This window comes from Pyricularia grisea, assembly GCF_004355905.1.
Source record: "Pyricularia grisea strain NI907 chromosome Unknown Pyricularia_grisea_NI907_Scaffold_1, whole genome shotgun sequence".
Lineage (NCBI taxonomy): Eukaryota > Fungi > Ascomycota > Sordariomycetes > Magnaporthales > Pyriculariaceae > Pyricularia > Pyricularia grisea.
In genome coordinates, this window is record NW_022156716.1 from 8136051 (window position 1) to 8154205 (window position 18155).

The window sequence follows — 18155 nt, forward strand, 5'->3', positions numbered from 1 at the left end:
AGATGACAGTTGCTGCCATGATTTATTTATTTATTGACTTCCCGGTCTGGGTGGTCACTCTCTCTGTTATGCATTCGGTCGAGTGATCTACCTTTCGGTGGCTTTGGAAGCCAAGCCTCTTGCCTGCAAGCAAGCTCAACAAAATGCAAGAAATCTAAACTCTAAGCCTCAGGCAGAAAAAAAGTTTAATTGCCTACCTAGGTCGATGTTGCTTCTCAGCACAAGCACTTTACCGCTAAAATCAAAGTGCGGTAAACCTCTGTTCATACATGCCCCACCGAAAATGAATGTTCGGTGAACATACCCTACTATACTTAGTCTTGCCGGTACACAATCCATCCAATCATTGATCTGCAATTCACGCATTGAATCAATTGATTAAATTCTTTGATACGGAGATGAAGCGAATGACAATTTCACGTTTGGGTGGTGGACAAGTCCGAGTACCCGGGCTCGTCTGGCTGTGCTGCATGATCATTCAGGGGTGCATGCACCTTAGTCTGTCGTCGGCAGGGCTTGATTTTACCCATGTTGTTAGAAAATCTACCTATCTATCTGTCTTATCAAACTTGCTTTCATCCAGGTAGCCTTATGGAGTAGATGATACCAATTTGCAACGTTGCAAGATCAAATCGATGTTCCCTTCTCCAAGTTTAACAGTTACCTTCCCCGCGGTTTGACCCTTGTCAACCATAGTGATATCATACTGAATCCATCCTGTAGGTTTTGAAGAATGAGGGGAATACCGGCCAAGTCTCTAGTGTTGTAACTCTCAATGTGGGTTTCCGAACTGATGCGGAAGGTCGGAATGCGAATCAACCAAGGACGCGCCTTTACGAAGGTTCATGGTAAATGTTGACGATTATGGTCTGTAACGTATTGTTCAAGATGGATAGATGCGGCTGCTACATAAACATAGAGATGTGTCCGCCCCTGCCATTGCCAAAGAGCATCATCAGCAGAGTGACTTTGGTCATTTCAACTCTGAGAAATCTACAGTACATCAGTCGCAATGTTGTTTACACCAATCCGAGCAGGCTTGGCCTCGCTTCTTGCGCTGGCAAGCTGTGCAGTAGCACAAAATGTCAAAGCCATTTACCTTTTCAAAGATGTCATGCAATCCAATACCGAAGCTCTGAAGACATCGGGCTTCGATACTGTCCTCCTTTTCCGCATAGGCATCCTGCCAAATGCCGATCTGGTCTACTACTCGACCGGCAGCGATGGCAATCCCGTCGACTGGCCCGTAGTAACCAACGGAAGCTACGTCGGCGGCCAGGCCCTCACCGATAAGATAATCTACCTCAAGACGGCCCCGACATTGATCGAGCGCGTCGAAGTATCCCTGGTCTCGCACGATACCACGTTCCAGGAGATACGCGACCTCATCGCCGCGGACGGCACCGGGGCCTCGACACCGCTGTACCGCGCATTCGACGTACTCAAGCAGACATGGGAGCTGGACGGCTTCAACAACGACGACGAGGGCGTCTACGACGTGTCCAGCACCGTCGAATTTGCGAAGATGCTGGGTCTTATGGGTTACAAGTACTCGACCGCGCCGTACACAAACATGAACTTCTGGGCCGACGTGCAGAACCGCATCAACGCCGCCGTGCCGGGTCTGCTGGACCGCCACTACCTACAGGTGTATGACGGAGGTGCGGCCAACAACCCGGGAACCTGGCAGACAGGGCTCGGCATGAAAGTCGTGCCGCTGCTGTGGGTCAACAATGACTACAAGCCCGACCAGGGGAACACTCCGGCCCAGGCACAAGCCAGATTCGCCGATTGGAACCAGCAGTACAACCTAGCGGGTGGCGGATACTGGAACGACTTCGACCTTGAGAAACTCAACTCGTCGTATGCGGCATATGGCAACGCGCTGACGAGCGTGTTTGGGCAGTAATGATAATGGTGACGATGGTGATGACGAATGTAAATATTAGGGGAAGGTGGCATGTGAGCTGGTTGAGATCTTGTGAGCGCCCCTATATGGGGAAAAAGGGGTCCAAGAAAAGGACCGGCCGGCTAACGGCTTACTGCTGCCGGCCAAGGTGTGCAGCAGGGCGACGGATGTTTCCTTGTCTATGCTGTACAGAGGGTGTACCAGGTCGACATAACGTACATTAGTCGAGGAAGATAGCATAATTCAATCGATCCCGCTGTCCTGGTACAATGCTATCGAGCGATAGCGCAAGAAAAAAATTGAGGAAGCAGACCGAGAGAAACTAGACGACCGGTTAAAGCCTCCATCCCCGGCACCAAATTGGCAATCGGACCTCGTGATGGCGACTTGTGCCGCAGACGTGCTAGACTGGAAAGTGAGTCTCCACCACGTGCCGTCTTGCCATGCACGAGACCGATGGGAACCAAGCCAGACGCACGTCACCTTGGTCATCCAGGCACAACCGAGTTCGAATCCAAGGATTTTGCAAGGAAAAAGGTTTGGAGCAAGAGTGATTTGTCCCTTGTCCGACATCCCCACCAATTGACCACACCCAGGCCAGCTTTCCTTCACACTGTCCCATTCGAAGCCGTTGCCGTGGCATCTATAGTGGGGCTCGACGTCACAGTTTTCAACACAGTGTCACTGCCGTACCTCCCCTCTTTTTTTTCTCACTTGTCGCCTGTTCCCCGCCTTTCGAGCTCTCTGAGCGGAGGCTTTCGATCAGATCAAAAGGTACCGTACCATCCTGTCCATTGGCCAGGGCGTCGTGACTGGTGCAGCAACCTCCTGGACGACTAGAAATTTATTTCGTATCTGTTTCTCCATCATACCACAACCCACTACCTGAGGGGCCGAACAACACATTCTCCTTTTTGTCTTAGCTTTGCTCCAGACCCTCAATCGACATCCCTAGGACCCTGATAGAGGTGCCATTACCATGGCCGACCAGGTAAGCAAACTACAGCAACAAAGCAAAGGATCAACAACAACAAGAAAAAAGGTAGATTCTTTCCTATGCACCACACTAACCATCCAACTCCACAGCACCCCGAAACCGGCCTCCCGCCCAACTGGGAGGTGCGGCTGTCCAAGAGCAAGAACCTCCCCTACTACTTCAACACGTCCAACACGACGTCGCGGTGGGAGCCCCCGCCAGGCACCGACACGGACAAGCTCAAGCAGTACATGGGCAAGTACCACTCGTCGGCGCTTCCCTCGGACTCGCCCCAGGCCGGCCAGATCCGCGCCGCGCACCTGCTCATCAAGCACCGCGACTCGCGCCGGCCCTCGAGCTGGAAGGAGGAGAACATCACGCGCACCAAGGAGGACGCCCGCCGCATCATCGAGGCCCACAAGGAACGCATTGCCTCGGGCGAGACCTCGCTGGCCGCCCTGGCCACCACCGAGAGCGATTGCAGCAGTGCCCGCAAGCGGGGAGACCTCGGCTTCTTTGGCCGTGGAGACATGCAGAAGGAGTTTGAGGAGGCTGCCTTTGCCCTCAAGCCGGGAGAGATCAGCGGCGTGGTTGACACGGCCAGCGGCCTGCATCTGATTGAGAGGTATTGTTCTGCGCACTATGGTTTATGGATGGGGGGATGCTGTGTTTTCGAATTTTGGGCTGATGTGCTAACAATCCACATTGCTTTACAGGTTGGCATGAGGTGATCACTGAATATATGGATGCAGCAATGCGGAGACCAGAGACCTGAATAACAGCAGAAGAAGAGTAGGGGTCCAATTACCGGGGAAGACCGGGCCAGGCAATTTGGAAACATCTCACACCACAGATCTATATCAATGTCCATGATATGGGAACTGGCAAAAATACAAACAAGGGGACATGGTGCGAGTGGCCGTCCATCCCAGAGATCAGTCAGATTTCCAATGTACACCATCAAAGAACCTAAATCTCACGAGGTTACGATTCGTTACGAGGAGATGATGGAGAGGGCCAAAACCCGAATAAAAAAAATAAAAAAAGACCAAAAACAAAGAAATCTTTGCCTGCTCATATTTAACCTCGTGGTGTGTTGGGTCATTGGTTGTAACATGGCTTCGTCATCCTAGTTGTGCTCGTGGCATAGTATTTCGAATCTTACCCTTTTCGGCAAAGTGCAGTAGCAGAACAGTCTGAGTAGTTCCAGCCATGCGGTTCCCTGTGGGTGGGATAATCACAACAGTGCATTTTTATTAGAGATTAGATTCATCACACCACACATATACGACTCATGTTGGTGACTTTAGTTCTTACGAATATATTATTCCTGGTGATGTTTTCCATTTCGTCCCATTTAGACACAACCTCCTGGCATAGTCTTCAAAGCTATCAAAGAACTAAAATCCAGCCTGTGCAGTTCAGCACATGCCAGAACGGTAACCAACCAGATCGTCGCCGTCCAGCCACCAAGTTACAAATCCCCAAATTGTGTCCTTCCATCAACACGTAGAGGTCTCCCAGCTGTGGTATATGTCTTTGCAAAAAGTGATAAAAATGTGGGCGAGAAGCACAAGGTGCAAAAACAACTGAAAAGGGATGAGACGGATACCAGGCGTGAAATATGTAGTAGGTAGGCATGTAAGCAATGCCAAAGTATTAGCAACATGCCAACAAACAAAAGACGTAATTTTGTTGCAGAGGACCAACCCTGAACGAATGCAACCAAAACAAAACGAGACGAAAACAGAAAAGAAAAAGAAAAAAAAGAAAAAGAAATACCCCAAACAAATCCCATGAAATCTATTTACAAAACCTGCCATGACTTGTCCATTCGCGCACCCCCGAGACCTCTACACCCTAACAAGAAGACAATAAAACCCCCACCCCCAAAAACGCTCAAATTTAGCCTTTTCCCAATACCCACAGACAGAGAAAGAAAAACAAAAATGTTTTTAGTTTATGTTTTTATTTATGAAGAATCCGCAGCCGCAGCTGGACCAACTTGCGCCAAGAGCCACACTGTCAGCGGGGTGATGGAGGTGAAGATGACCGTCATGACGCCAAACAGTGTCATGGCGAGCGCCGAGTAGGGCGCCGCCCGGCTTCCCTGCTCGTAGAGGTAGGAAGTGCCCATGGCCGCTGCGTTGACTCCGACCGTGACGCCCATAGCGACGGTTCGGGCATCCTCTGGGCCTTCCCTCACGGCGATGCTGTTCTTGGTGCCGACTGTGGATGAAGACGCCAGTGGTGAGCAAGCCGACTGCCTTGGAGATGCCGATGTCTGCTGGCGCTTGGCACCAGGCCGGTGAGGAGAGTTTTGGTTGGGTGCAATAGTCTCCAGCATCATGGCGGAGGAGGACGATGCAGCAGATGGCTGTCTCTGATGCTGCTGAGGTAGCTGGCATGGATCGTCTAGGCAGCTGCTTCCCGCGATCATGTAATCGGAGTCTTGCTCAAGTCGACAGAAAGCCGTCTGCGGCGGCGAAGGAGGCGGGGCATGTCCGTCACCACTGCCGGCAGCTTGCGTACTCTCGGCCGGACGCTGAGCAAACCGGTTCAGACTAGGCGTGAGCTCTGACGACTCGTTACCAAGCTCAAGATCAAGCTGCACCGCCTTGCCGGAAGAGGGAGTCACGCTTGCCACGGCCCAAACCCAGCACCGCTCCACCGTGCCAATGATCCAGCCGACAAGACCAAGACCCATGGCCATCTGAAAGACGATGCCATTGAACACCACCATGGCCGCGTTGACGCCGACATCGCCGCCGAGCTTGACCATGACGGGCGTGCCCAGTGCGAGCGTGACGCTACGAACCGCAAACGCGATGCTCTGCGCCTTGGCCAGCCCCGCAGCGTGAGCCAGCAGCGGGCTCGACACGACGGTCAAGGCCGCAGCTATGGTGGAAGTCACCAAGACCACCAATCCGGCATGTGAGACGAGGGCGCGGCGGTACTCGAACAGCTTGAGGCCCCAGGCCACCAGGCCCGACTCCAGGATCGTCATGGCAATGTCTCCAGCACCCATGCACGGGGCTGAGCCGTCGCCGGCGACGCTCGTGCGGCTGCGGGACGAGGCGAGGACGCTGAAGGGAACGTTTGCCGTCATGTGCGAGAAGACGGCGTCGTGCACCGTCCTGTCCATGAGGAAGCCCGCAAACGTCACGCCGGACTGGAAGGTGTTGAGTACGGCGAGCACGTCAGATCCAAGGATTGCGTGTTTGGCCTGGACGTAGGCGATCATGACCCCCGCGGTGATGAGGACCGGGTTGAGGCCGACGATGACCGCAGTGCGGCGCCGCGGCATGGTCTTGAGCCACGCCGACTTCCGCGCTGTGGCTTGCAGGGTCAGTGTCGTCATCCAGATCCCAAGGAGGACGGACGTATCAGCAAAGACTGTTATTCCGGTGCTGGCGGCCATCCCGATTGAGATGGGGATCGAGAGGATGCAGATGACGAGGCATATGTTGTGCAGGATCCAGGCCAGGACCTTCCAGGGCTTTGCCTCACGACTGCATGGGTTGAGCTCTTGCACTGTCTTTGCCTTACCGGTGAGCAAGTTCGACTGGCTTTGGATCCCGGAACTGTTGCCAGCCACGGTGAGTGTCGAGCTTCTCATCAGCGTGGACTGGTCAGAAAACCGTTTCATTGGGATTTGCTGCACTGGCTCTACCGAAGAAGGCAGCAGCAAAGATGCCGAGACTGATGTGTTGTCGTTCTGCATGTTTCTAAGTCGAAGTAGGGCTGTAGGGCGCTGACCAACAGAGTTGGTAGTTTTCTTGCTCTTATTTCTTCCAAAGCCAAAGCGGATCGAGCATGTGTGAATGGCGTAGGACAAGTAGTACACCATGACAGGAGAGAGTACGCCCATAAGAACTATGATCGAACGACCAACATTAGCGGCAGCTCGATCGGGAAGAGACCTTGCAGTGCAACCATTGATGGGACAGGCACAACTTACCAAACATAGCAGTGATCAAGCCAATCTCTAGAGCACTAGCCGGCTTGTTTCGGAAGATCTGAACAAAAGGCACAGTGAAACCAACAGACATATGCTTGTTGAGCAAGTCAGTCTGCGCGAGAGTTCTGTCAGCATTAAAAGCTAGCAAGTTAAGACAACCGCATCTCAAGGGCGTAAGAAGAACTAACCGGGCCTTTAAGATATTTATGGTAAAACACGTCAACTGCCTCAGAGCCACCAAAACGACGCACCGCCCAGTCCACCAGTCCAATGGTGACGGCCAAGAGCATCATTCCCATGATGGCAGCGGAGAATCCTTGAAGGAAGAGTGAGACAAAGCTGAGGGCGTAGATGATAATCTGCATCATGAACAGCAGGAATATGGCCAGAGCCCCATCCCAGTACTGCGCGCGAAGCTCAGCCGGGAAGAGGCGAGCCATGATGCCCGAGGCAGCCGACTTGTCATCGCAGGCGGCGTCGGCATTACCCATTCTCGCGACGTCGGTCGCGGTGTTGCTCGCCGCCGGCCTCAATCAAGCGACTTCAGTTGGGCGACGCGGCGGTGATTCTTTATCTTGTCAATCTCAGTGAAGTCTAAATATGTACTTTTATAGGTCCGCGATGTCTGAAGATGAAAGTGCATGTGGTTGTTGTTATTTTTGATGAAAAGATTGTTTTTCTCTACATGAGGTTTGAAGAAGAAGAAGAAGAAGAGTCAAAGAGTGGCAAAAGAATCTCGAGATGCAAGATAACAATTACGAGTTACGTGAGGAAAGGCAACGCGTTGAGCAAACGCGGGCCTCAGAGTAAGGCAAGATTTGGCCCCCAGAGATGGATCGTTTGGGTGTAAGTGGGGAATCAGAAGGGCATGACGAGCATGACGGGGAAAGTTCAGAGGTCTGTTTGTTATTGAGAAGGAATCCTCACGTGGAAGTGGATAAATGTATGTTTATAAGTAGGAAACCCAGATGGAGGAAGAAATGTTAAGGTTATGCGGGCTGGACGGCGTGTTGGTGAAGAAGAGGGCAGACGAGGCATGTTGTTAGGCATCGGAGATATCTGTTTTCCGTCGTCAACCATGTCCTTGAAGGTAATGTGAGTGTAGGCTGAGGTCAAGGTAACTATGGAAAGTCCTCTCATCAGGCCATCATTCACTACAAGAGGTAAAGCAGCACGGAGCCGTGTCCCGTACTGTTGTTGTCCGGTCTTCGCCCCGTGCCGTCGCCGCCGAGCCCCACTTGAGGGAGCGGGTAATGTTGAGCTTCAGTCCTTGGTGATTCGACCAAGGAAGCCAAGACAGGCAAACACAAACAGAGAGCTGATCATGACGAAGCTGTTAGGCTTTTTTGATGCTTTCATCGGGAAGCGGCTCCATGTATTTGCAGACTGCATGTAGGCGCAAAGCATTGCGCGCCAATAGCGATGAGCCGGTTGCCGTCATACACCAACGGTCAAGAATGTTGACTCGAGGATTTGGACATTCCGCTTTGACCATGGGTTTGCATTCATGGATTTACACTTTCCGTCCGCGGAAACGACACAAAGAAGAAAAGAAAGACGATGATCAAAAAGACTACATACAGACTTCTGACTGCTGGCTAGTTCTACCGTAACCAGATGGGCGTGTCGTGATAGAGCGAGGCCGCTTGCTGGGCCCCCGGAGACGTCTGTGGTTGCTCGCTCACTGATGTGAGACACTCTCTACCTGTATCAGGATACATAACGAATTACAAAGAGCCAGTGACCAGTGATGCCCGATAAGAAAGGGATGAAAGGACCAAATAATGAGGATGGCAACATTGGAAAGGAGCCAGATGTACTTGGTTCAACAGTCCGGCATCACGGTTCAACAAGCGGTGGGAGGTCAAACCGGTAACTGATGGCACGATGCACAAATATAAGAACACGGACATGATAGAGCAACGGCTCGCCCAAAATTTCGACAAAAGAAAACTCCTCCCAAGTGCTGCCCCTGTTGTGTTCCCCTGTTCCAGGGACAGCTGGGTTTGTGCTGCCAGAGGAAGAAAAACGCCCTCCAACGCTCTCATATGCCAATCTAGCCAATGCAAGTGGCTTGGAGACAATCGAATAAATGCATCGAGATAGTTTGCTCAATCAGTATGTCAAGTGATTGGGGGCAGGATATTGTAAGTGACAGGTAATGAGACCTGTCTCTTGTCACTATCGGCCGTGTTGTTTGTGTCATGTTTGCCCATAGGGATAGTCAACGGAAAGCAATCATAGGCAGATTGAATCTGACCTAAAAATGGCGCCAAGGAACTTGTAGCAAGGATTCAGCTGCAACATCAACCCCGCTGATGTTGCGCAATGCATCTTGACCCCTTGGCCCAAGCTCAATTGAGTATGCGCCAATGACATATCTGTTTCCAACGGTCCAGATACTCTCCAGCAGCAATCCATATGCCAAGCTCTGCGTTTGTTCCGTCAACCGGGTTCCGGCGAATAGTTGCCCGACCCAGTCCGCTTCAAGGCCCGAGGCGTGCTGAAGCGGTATGGCGATATGCTGGCCAGTGCTCCGGCTCGAGTTCAACAAGCCAGCCTTCGCAAGCGAGGCCACATGTAGTTAAGCTGGCGAGAATGTCCGCCTAGCAGGATAGCCGACATGCATGATGGATGTGACTTGGGATGAAGCCAATCAGACGACGACTGTTCGTCCTGGCAACATCCAACAAGTCGGCGACGAATAAGTTCAGCCCATTAATCAGGGTAATGGGAAGCGAGACGATAAGTCGAATAGGTTGGGAGTACAAAGAGAATGATGAAAGGAGACCGCTATAGAAAGCCAGGAAGTAAGGGTGCACAGACTCGCCGACGGCAAACACGGTTGTCATCGTCGCTTGAGTTCTCTTTTCGTCAATTGCAACTTGGGCGGTGGAACTTATCAGGTTCGACAGTCACTGCTAGCTCTGAACATCGAGGTGCTGTCACGAAAGTCACACCGTCGCCGACCACTCCCGTAAGCTTCGCGTACCTGTTTGCTGATGTATAAGTAGCTTTCAGTGCAGCTGCAATAGAGAAGGCGTGACAAGCGGGGCTGGACTGCCGAGAATAGAGAATTAGCGGCCTGCGGCTAGCCGCGCCGAGACAAGGAGCAGTCTGCGACATGTAGAGCTCATGGCCGGTGCTAAACAATCCTCACCTCCTTTTTCACTATGTCATTTTGGGCGTGCGAACGTTGAAGAGGCACTTCGGGACGAGTGTGCGGCGGATTAGACATAAACTCCAATGCTAACGGCCCTGCACGGACTCGAGGAAATCTGGAAACGATACCAGAGCTGTGGGCATGCGGCATCGGTTGAGCCGTTGCACGCGGGTGTTGGGGCCTGCGTTCTTATTCCTTTGATTCAACTTGATGTAGTTGCACAAATTCCAATTAGCTCTTTGGCATGTCAGATTTGCTGGTCGAAGATGGTCGAGGCCTTGCCGTCAGTAATAAGCAGGCGTTCGTAAATTCAGTCAACGAATGCGTTGATATTAGAAACTCAATATTGCCAATAATAAGGGGAAGCAAGGATCTGACTGATCCTAAAATAACGGTAGATCTGTGCAGGGTTTTTTTTTTTTTGGATCAGACATTGGATCTGCATGCCGTTGAGTAGGTGTGGCTTCGGTTAGGAAAGCCGAGGACTTGGTGAATTGGGAAACGGGAGCTCACATAAGAGCTCAGAGGTTGAGATGGACGAAATAGCAGACAATATGGTACGGCATATGATTGGTAGCTGTTGCCAAATGCGATTCATGAGAGCTCTTCTCTTCCTAGAAGTAAATGAGCTATCATGGCGGGTGACAATTTCTCCCTCGATTTTGCGAGCGCTCAACAGCTGGTTGAGATAGTAAAGCCTAATGAAATTCGCTTGCGCTCCAGCTGAGGTCGACAGGGGCTTGGGGGGCAGGCATATACGTCGTGAGGGGGAAGGAGGAGAAGGAAAAAAAACCAAAAAAAACCCAGTGTAACAAGACCAGCCAGGCTTGTCATGTCAGCTTGTGCCACTCCATTGATTGATTGTGAACCTCACCAGGTGGATCGGGATTGTCAAGGTCGATCATTCGAAAGCCTCATCGTGTGCTGGTCAACATTTAACCTGTACTGTACAGGAAGCTGACGGCCGGATACGAGCGTTCATGACGTGTCTGTGGCAAGATACCTCATGACTTGGTGTGAATAGGTAGACTGAAGGTATCTTGTTCCGTGTTTGCCTGTCGATGGCTGTCTGCTTCCGCCTTTGGAAAATTGATGAGCCGGCAAATGAGGCGGGTAGGGGCCGTTTACTGGTACATCTGTACATGCCGCAAACACAGCGACAGCCCGGAGAAATCACGATCGCCCAATGCAAGCGAGAAACAGGCTGCTACAATATTAAAGATTGATTGAGTATAGAATGTTCTCCCAAGATCAAGGACACCGAAAAGGATCTTGTTCTTGGATGCTGGCAAAAATCTCTGTCTTCCCTGGCTTGCTCCTTCCAAACAAACGAGATGGTAAACACAGACATCACGTGATACATAATCCATCAGAGTGGTGGATCTCGACCATAGCTGGTGCATTACATAAGCCTCACCCTCCACTTTGTTTTTCATACAGTAAACAACTCGACGCTGGACACGACCGATGCTCAATAACACAATAACAACCCAAAGACGTCGGGAAAAAAACAACAATGAAAATGTTAAAATAAATAGCAAAAAAGCAATTGCCAAGTAATCCACTCTAATCTTGGCATCCCCTATACACAAAAAAAAGTGCAACAAAAAATGTCATACGAAGATCTGGCCAGAACCCTCCGCACATATGGCTTCCAACCGGACGCCGATGCCCTAAGATCCGCCTTCTCCCAAGGCCCAGAGGCATCGGAATGGGTGCGCCGCCACCTCATGAGCCCCGAAACCCTGCTCGCTCGCGACGAGCTGGATCAGTACGCCACGCTCGTCAAATCCGGCGTCGCGGACAGGCTGGCGTCGGAGCTTGAACACGAGGGACGCCAGTCGTCGTCATCGTTGTCATCGTCGGCCCCACAGCAGCAGCAGCACCAGCAGGGACATGGCGTCGTCACCGTGAGTGCGCGCGACGCGGACCTGAGGACCGCCATCGATGAGCTCAACCGCGCCACCGCCGCCGTGAACAGGCAGACCGAGGCGCTGAGGCAGCAGCACGACGCGCTGGAGCGGCTTTTTGCGCAGGACGCCCGCGCCGCTGACGCTAGGGCAAAGGCGGCCGCCGCTAGGGCGCGACACGCCGCTGCGGAGAGGAGACGGCTGGCGGCCGAGGCAGAGGGTCTTGCGCAGACGCTGAGTGGGCGGGTTGTCGAGTTCGAGGGTAGGCGGAGCCGCGGGCACGGAGGAGGTTTGCAGCAGACCATCGATGGGCTGTTGAAATCGGACGACAAGCTGCTGGCGAGTCTGCAGAAGCTTGGATGGGAGCTCGAGGCTGACGACCCGGAGGAGCAGGAGGGGGTTGTCAAGGCGAGGGAGATGTGTGCGCGACTGATCAAGTACACCGTCGAGACGTTGCGTACCAAGCTTGACAGGCTATATCTGGAGGCGCTGGAAAAGGAGGATGGAAAGCTGAGGATTGGTGCAGACTCTCAGCGAAGGCGCGATGTTCCAAAAGAGGAAATCGAGGAGATGCAAGCCGAGCTGGAGGAGCTATATACCGAGATTCTCCCCGTGGCACAGATGTCTGTCGAGCAGCAGTTTCTCGAACCAGCAGTCCAGTCTTTGGCGGGGCGCTCCGCCTCGAACCTCACCCGGTCTGTGGAGGCGCTTGACTACGTAAGAAAATATGTTTTTCCTCTCCCCTAATTTCTTACATACCTGCCTATAACTTTCGCATTTGCTAACAAATTATACCAGGTTGACGCTTGCCTCAACTACCTCCTCCACAACATGACGGCTCTCTCATCTCGCGTCGAGGACTACAAGGCACATGAGTCAGCCACGGCGACCCTCCTCGGCGCCGCCAAAACCGAACTATCCAGCCAACTCCCCACCGCCACACCATCAAAAGCCCACGGCCGTACGGCAAGCCTACCAGCCGCTGCGTCACCCATCCGGCCCCGCCGCGCCAACACAACAGCAAACATCATGAACAGCAACGGCGCGGATCAGCAAGACCAAGAACCCTCACTCCCGACGCTCCTCCGCACCCTCGCCCTCACCCTCCCGGACGATCCGAGCAGGGACGCCGCAGCCCTGTCCGCGGCGCTGCACGACCGCTCCGCCAAGGCCGCCGACATGGCGCGCAACGTTCAGGCGTCGTTCGAGGGCTCCGTCGCGGCGCACATGGTCGACGCCGCTACCGCCGTCGCCAGCCTGCGCGACAGCGTCCTTGCCGAAACGGCCGCAGCACCGACGGCGGGGGCAGACGGCTCTGTCGTCGCGCTCACGGACCCCGAGACGGAGAGCTTCATCTGGATGCTGCAGCAGGAGGTCGGCAAGGTGCGCGGCCGTCTGGCGGACGTCGAGGCCGAGATCAGGGCTCGCGAGGGCGGCGCCGGGAAGCCACGACCAGACCAGCTGGGTAGGGATGGGTGCGGGAAGCGGGAGGAGCTCATAAGGCGCTGGGGATCCGCACGCTGATGGGATGGTTGTTGGAAAGCGCCAGTGCAGGGACCCGCGGGGGTGGTTGGTTTGGGGCTCCGCGCAAGCTCCAAAGCCAAGCGCTCGGTTACCGCCGTCAATAATCATCCCTAGAATTTTTTTTCCCGACTTGTTTTCCTTGTTTTTCACAAAAGGATCCGCGGAAAAGTCTCGACATCAGCCGAACAGACTGTTCGGCTCGTTTTAGAACCCTTAAAGTACCGCCCGCCCAATCTCATGCACACATAGACGGCTCTTTCATCCTTCTCCCAACTCCCAACCTAAAAGTGGGAGGAATGTAATAGCATGGATGACTGTGAACGAACTTTTAGGATGATGCAGCGTCCATCTAGTTGGTCCGGTCTTTTGAAGCTATACGCGCAGAGTAAAGGATAGTTTGCGCAACCAATTGAGCTGAGAAATATAAAACTATCGTCACATCAAAATAGTCCCCCCAGAAAGAAAAACAAACTAAAATAATAAAAAAAGGGACGAAGATCAAACAAACATTATCGGAAACCCCCAGATATATCTCTTTTTTCTCTTGCCTCACCAACTCCTTATTTTCGCCCAGCTTTGTACACTAACTAACCTGTCCTCTTCGGACCCCGAAACCAAACATCAAAGGCTATTTTGCAAGCCAAGACCCCCATGACTGTGAAACCCGCAGGCCATTTGCTGTCTCTACCAGCTCTGTCTGCTTTCAAAACTGTAATGCCATAGTCGGCTCGATAGCATTCCGTATTTGATCTGTAAGGATTGAAGCAAATGTCAGCAATGATAATTTTCATATTTTGAAAGTCTTATTGACTTGGATGTTAATTTCCAAGCCTTACCTCGCATGCCGCCCAGCGCCTCAAAGGCGGTCCCATAGTTCTCCAATGTGCCAAGAATGCTCATCAAACCTTGTTGCAGCCTGATGAGCAGGTTACCGACTAGTGGCCCACCATTAGCCCCATCTGCGTTGATGGACTCGATATTGGCTGGGCCCGGATATGAGTATGGGTACAGCGCCTTGGTCTTCTCATGCACCATGAGCAAAGAATAGGCGCACTGCATGGCGCAGCAGGCAAACGATGGCATGGTCCGGGGCGCGACGATGGTCGACGTCGGAGATAGGTAGAAGACGGGGCTGTCACTCGCGTTTCCATTGCCCACAGCCCCAGGCGCCGCGCCATGGTTGCTAGGGAACGGAGGTAATGCGGACGGGTTCGGGTACGGCATCCTGTCAAAATCGGCGGCGATGTTTAGGGCAGACCGGAGACAGATCTTTGCGGATTCGTGGCTGCTGAAAGGGCACGTAGTCATGACAGAACCCGGTGTGCTGACACCGACCTCGGATCTTGGGGATGGCATTGACCCCTGCATCGAGCTAGCGGCTGGTGACATGTTGGCCTGACTAGCACTATCGGCTGGAGATGTGACCGATGTCGTTGAAGGCGTGGGAGCCCAGGGACTGCATGAACATGTATGCCATCGACGAGGTTCCTGGTTGGCATCGTTGCCGTTCTTGGATTTGAGATCACAGTGTTTTCCAGTAAAGACAGGAAGATCGAAAAAGGCACAATAACGATGAACTTTGATCCTGGCGCTGTTGAGCTTAATGCGTGCCATGCATCTTAGGGTGTGACCGATCAGCTCCTCTGAGGTATTGACTGTCGTTGTAGTCATTGGCCGCGTCGCGAAAGCTTCTGATTGTAGGATCAAGGGCTCAAGTGTTGTTTCCAGCTCCTGCATCCGCTGGTATATTCTAGACATATCTCCGCCATCCTTGAGCGTCTTGTTGAGATCTATCACAAATTGCGTGGCAGATAGGATGGCTTGTTGAGCTTGCACAAAACTAGGGAAAGCCTGAGCGAACATTTGTTACGGCGTCAGCCGAGTCAATATGGGGAAATGGTCACTAAGCATACCTCGGGATCCGATAAGATGACTGGGAATTTTGCCGTGAAGCTCGATGCGAATGGTGCAAAAGTTGGCTTCTAAAGATCATCATTAGTTGTGTTCCTTCGCCACGGCAGGCTTTGTTGTTCTACAACGAGCAAAACAGATGCAAAAAAGGGGGCAGCTTGGCTGCAGTGAAGCGGTAGATAGGAGCAAACCTAGCTAGAAAGCAGGGATGGAGTGGCTTGAACGAGCCAGCAAGATGGTCAGAACATACCGTGTTGCTGACGATCGAACCTTGGCAGATACATATATACTATGAAGGGCTGGGTCAGTCCAGGAACAGACAAAAGTAAGGGAAACCTCGAGGCTGTTATAACACACCGTCATCCACCACACCCTCCTCCGAGCTTCTGAAAAGCGGTCCTCTTCAGTGCAATTGTGAAGGTTGAGAGCCATCGCGTCGAAGAAGGCCTGGCCTGCGCGACTCTGCATCTTCCTCAAGTTTCCTCGTTGCCCATACTCGTAGACACTCAATATATCCAGCGCAACGATGTTTTCTAATTCCTGGGGTAAATCAGGATGAAACAGCGATCGGCTCGGCGGAGAAGGCGGGGCTTCGTAGGATAAGGCCTCCTGGGGTATCGTGGATGATTCTGGAATCTCATCCTCCTCCTCGATATGTTCAATAGCGCTTTGCGCCATGAGTTGCGCATACGTTCGACGGAAGCGCAGCGATTCCGGCGTAGCGTGATTAATATCATTGGCGCATGGTATGAGAGCTAGCACGGCGGATATGGCAAGCGCTATGGCGGATGTCGGTTCGAAATCGCCTTCAAAGTCTGATGGCTGGTTTTGAAACCGCGCCACAGGATTGTCCAAAGGGGTTGTGGTTGGTGGGGGGAGAATGGGAAAGTAAGGATGTATATAAACATAATAAGCGTTCAGTCTGGCATTGTGGTCAATAGTCATGTCTTACTTGCCATCGAGTCCAGCATGAAGGCATCATCTAGAACTTACATCGATACGTTGTCCTTGTACGTGCGAACCATGGGCACTTGAGGCACAGGAGGCACTGCAGGCTGTGGAGACGGGTTCAGACTGCTATCATTTGGCATGTAGCTTGAGACATCATTCATAAACAGGCTGTCGAAGATCAAATCACTGTCTGGGTAATAGTCGCCAAGCTGCTTCAGTCCGGCGCCTGGATCAATGTAGCGCTCGATCGAGATTGCTATACCGCACGAATCTTATCAGTCGATCACGATGCACAAGACAACAAATGTAGCCTCGATTGGGGCCGACTTACGCTCCTGCTGTATTTCGGGTACCTCCGGAAGACACTGCTGTTGCACTGCGGACTCGGAATTCTGCTTTGGCTTCTTGCGCACACGGGCGCCGCCACGCTTGCTGGGCATGTAAACACATTCTCGCCCTTTGGACTGACACTATGCGCCCATCAGTCCGTCAGTCCATGAATCAACAGCGCTTGATTGAAGCATCCAATGGCAAGTGCTGACGTACACTGGCGCAAGGGCGGCCACCATTGCATCTAGTTCGCGAGGCTCTGCTAAAGGGATATCAGTCACGACTGGGGAATGAAAGAAGGAGAAGAGTGTGAGATTGAGCAGACGAAGGACAAGATGCGGGATCCTATAACAAGCATACCGACGCGGGAACAGGGGAGGACCGATATCGATTAGAAGATCGATTCGCTTTGTTAGCATCATCTCAAAAAAGTCTAACTTACCAGGCAAGGCAAGCAAGCTTCGCTGGCGGTGTTGCAAACTTCTTGCGAACACCACCAGGGTGGGCGCCGGGGGCTGATCCGGCATCTGGCCCGGACTGGGGCATGGCTTCAGTCATGATTATCAAAGGCCGAGGGGCCGGGAACAATCACCGGAACTGCGCCAAGACAAACGCCGAGAAAAATGACGCGCGTATCGAGGAGCCAAACGAAAGTAACTGCGCGCGTTGTTGGCCAGCTTCCGAGATGCGAAATCCGTGTGTGTGCGCCGCTTTCTGAAAGTGTGTGACTCCTTGTGAAATGTGCCGGAGGATCAAGCCGAAGCGGGGCCTCGCGGAATGCGCCCGCCGTTGGAACAGCAGCAAACCCAGCAAACTGCACTCATAAAGCACCAGTCTGACGACCAAACAAGCCTATGGAGTGATTATCAATCGCCGTGATGCTTTTCAAAGCCCGACCAAATGTTGCGAGAAAGGCAAGAGGTGAGACCCAATGATTTGAAATAAAATTTCGGGGGGGAGAAAGAAGCCGCAAGGTGCGCCAGCTTGACTCGGACTTCGTTTTGACGTGATGTAGGTTCGGGAAGCCACTGCCATGCTAGGATCAGGCGATTCGTGATATCAAAGGGACCCTTGCCGAGCAGTGAGTGGACTGTGCACAGTCGCTTTCGCGGTCACAGAAGGTTGCTTGTTGAAGCGTTGTGACGTGACCTCACTTCTTGACAAGTAAATCGCTCCACGAAAAAAAAAGGTGCAATGGAAGCCGAAAAGTCCAGCTAAGATGCTAGTGGTAGGTAGATTAGGTACCTTGGGTACTTTAATTCAGGTACTAGACCTAGCACTAGACCCAAGGTAGACTAGAGCTAGCAGCCGACTTGATTGCAGCTGAGCCAAGCTAGAGAAGGTAGGTGTACCCAGGATGGCCAGACTTGCCATGGAGGGTAGCTTACTGACGGCGACTGCGGGGTTCGGCGGCCGATAATGATTCCGGATCACCTGACCTAAGATTGTAACCCCTGGTACTTTAAATCCCCGTTGGTATCCATCTTTGCTGTGCGGTCGGTGCGCGCTGCAGTGGAACC

General features: G+C 52.6%; 6 protein-coding genes across 6 annotated transcripts; 3 read left to right on the forward strand and 3 right to left on the reverse strand.

The window, feature by feature from the left end:
• Positions 1–1012: 1012 nt before the first annotated feature.
• On the forward strand, positions 1013–1909 carry PgNI_02481 (uncharacterized protein; the record flags this gene model as incomplete). The annotated part of the gene is made up of 1 exon (XM_031122547.1): positions 1013–1909. One exon carries the CDS (start codon positions 1013–1015, stop codon positions 1907–1909), a length of 897 nt encoding a protein of 298 aa, XP_030987584.1.
• An 803-nt stretch (positions 1910–2712) lies between these two features.
• Positions 2713–4126, forward strand: PgNI_02482 (uncharacterized protein). The gene is made up of 3 exons (XM_031122548.1): positions 2713–2900; positions 2996–3530; positions 3602–4126. The coding sequence occupies exons 1-3, from the start codon at positions 2889–2891 to the stop codon at positions 3658–3660; spliced, it is 606 nt and encodes a 201-aa protein (XP_030987587.1). The 5' UTR covers positions 2713–2888; the 3' UTR covers positions 3661–4126.
• Positions 4127–4857: 731 nt separating this feature from the next.
• PgNI_02483 (uncharacterized protein) lies at positions 4858–7337 on the reverse strand (the record flags this gene model as incomplete). The annotated part of the gene is made up of 3 exons (XM_031122549.1): positions 4858–6761; positions 6847–6958; positions 7035–7337. 3 exons carry the CDS (start codon positions 7335–7337, stop codon positions 4858–4860), a joined length of 2319 nt encoding a protein of 772 aa, XP_030987586.1.
• A 2260-nt stretch (positions 7338–9597) lies between these two features.
• PgNI_02484 (uncharacterized protein) lies at positions 9598–10201 on the reverse strand. Its single transcript, XM_031122550.1, has 2 exons — positions 10007–10201; positions 9598–9906 (listed from the first exon to the last, which is right to left on the reverse strand). Exons 1-2 carry the CDS (start codon positions 10157–10159, stop codon positions 9721–9723), a joined length of 339 nt encoding a protein of 112 aa, XP_030987589.1. The 5' UTR covers positions 10160–10201; the 3' UTR covers positions 9598–9720.
• Positions 10202–11619: 1418 nt separating this feature from the next.
• Positions 11620–13443, forward strand: PgNI_02485 (uncharacterized protein; the record flags this gene model as incomplete). Its single annotated transcript, XM_031122551.1, has 2 exons — positions 11620–12636; positions 12718–13443. 2 exons carry the CDS (start codon positions 11620–11622, stop codon positions 13441–13443), a joined length of 1743 nt encoding a protein of 580 aa, XP_030987588.1.
• Positions 13444–13453: 10 nt separating this feature from the next.
• On the reverse strand, positions 13454–17913 carry PgNI_02486 (uncharacterized protein). The gene is made up of 9 exons (XM_031122552.1): positions 17078–17913; positions 16852–16897; positions 16637–16775; positions 16348–16561; positions 15712–16276; positions 15605–15643; positions 15357–15425; positions 14280–15294; positions 13454–14193 (listed from the first exon to the last, which is right to left on the reverse strand). The coding sequence occupies exons 1-9, from the start codon at positions 17191–17193 to the stop codon at positions 14147–14149; spliced, it is 2250 nt and encodes a 749-aa protein (XP_030987591.1). The 5' UTR covers positions 17194–17913; the 3' UTR covers positions 13454–14146.
• Positions 17914–18155: the final 242 nt, after the last annotated feature.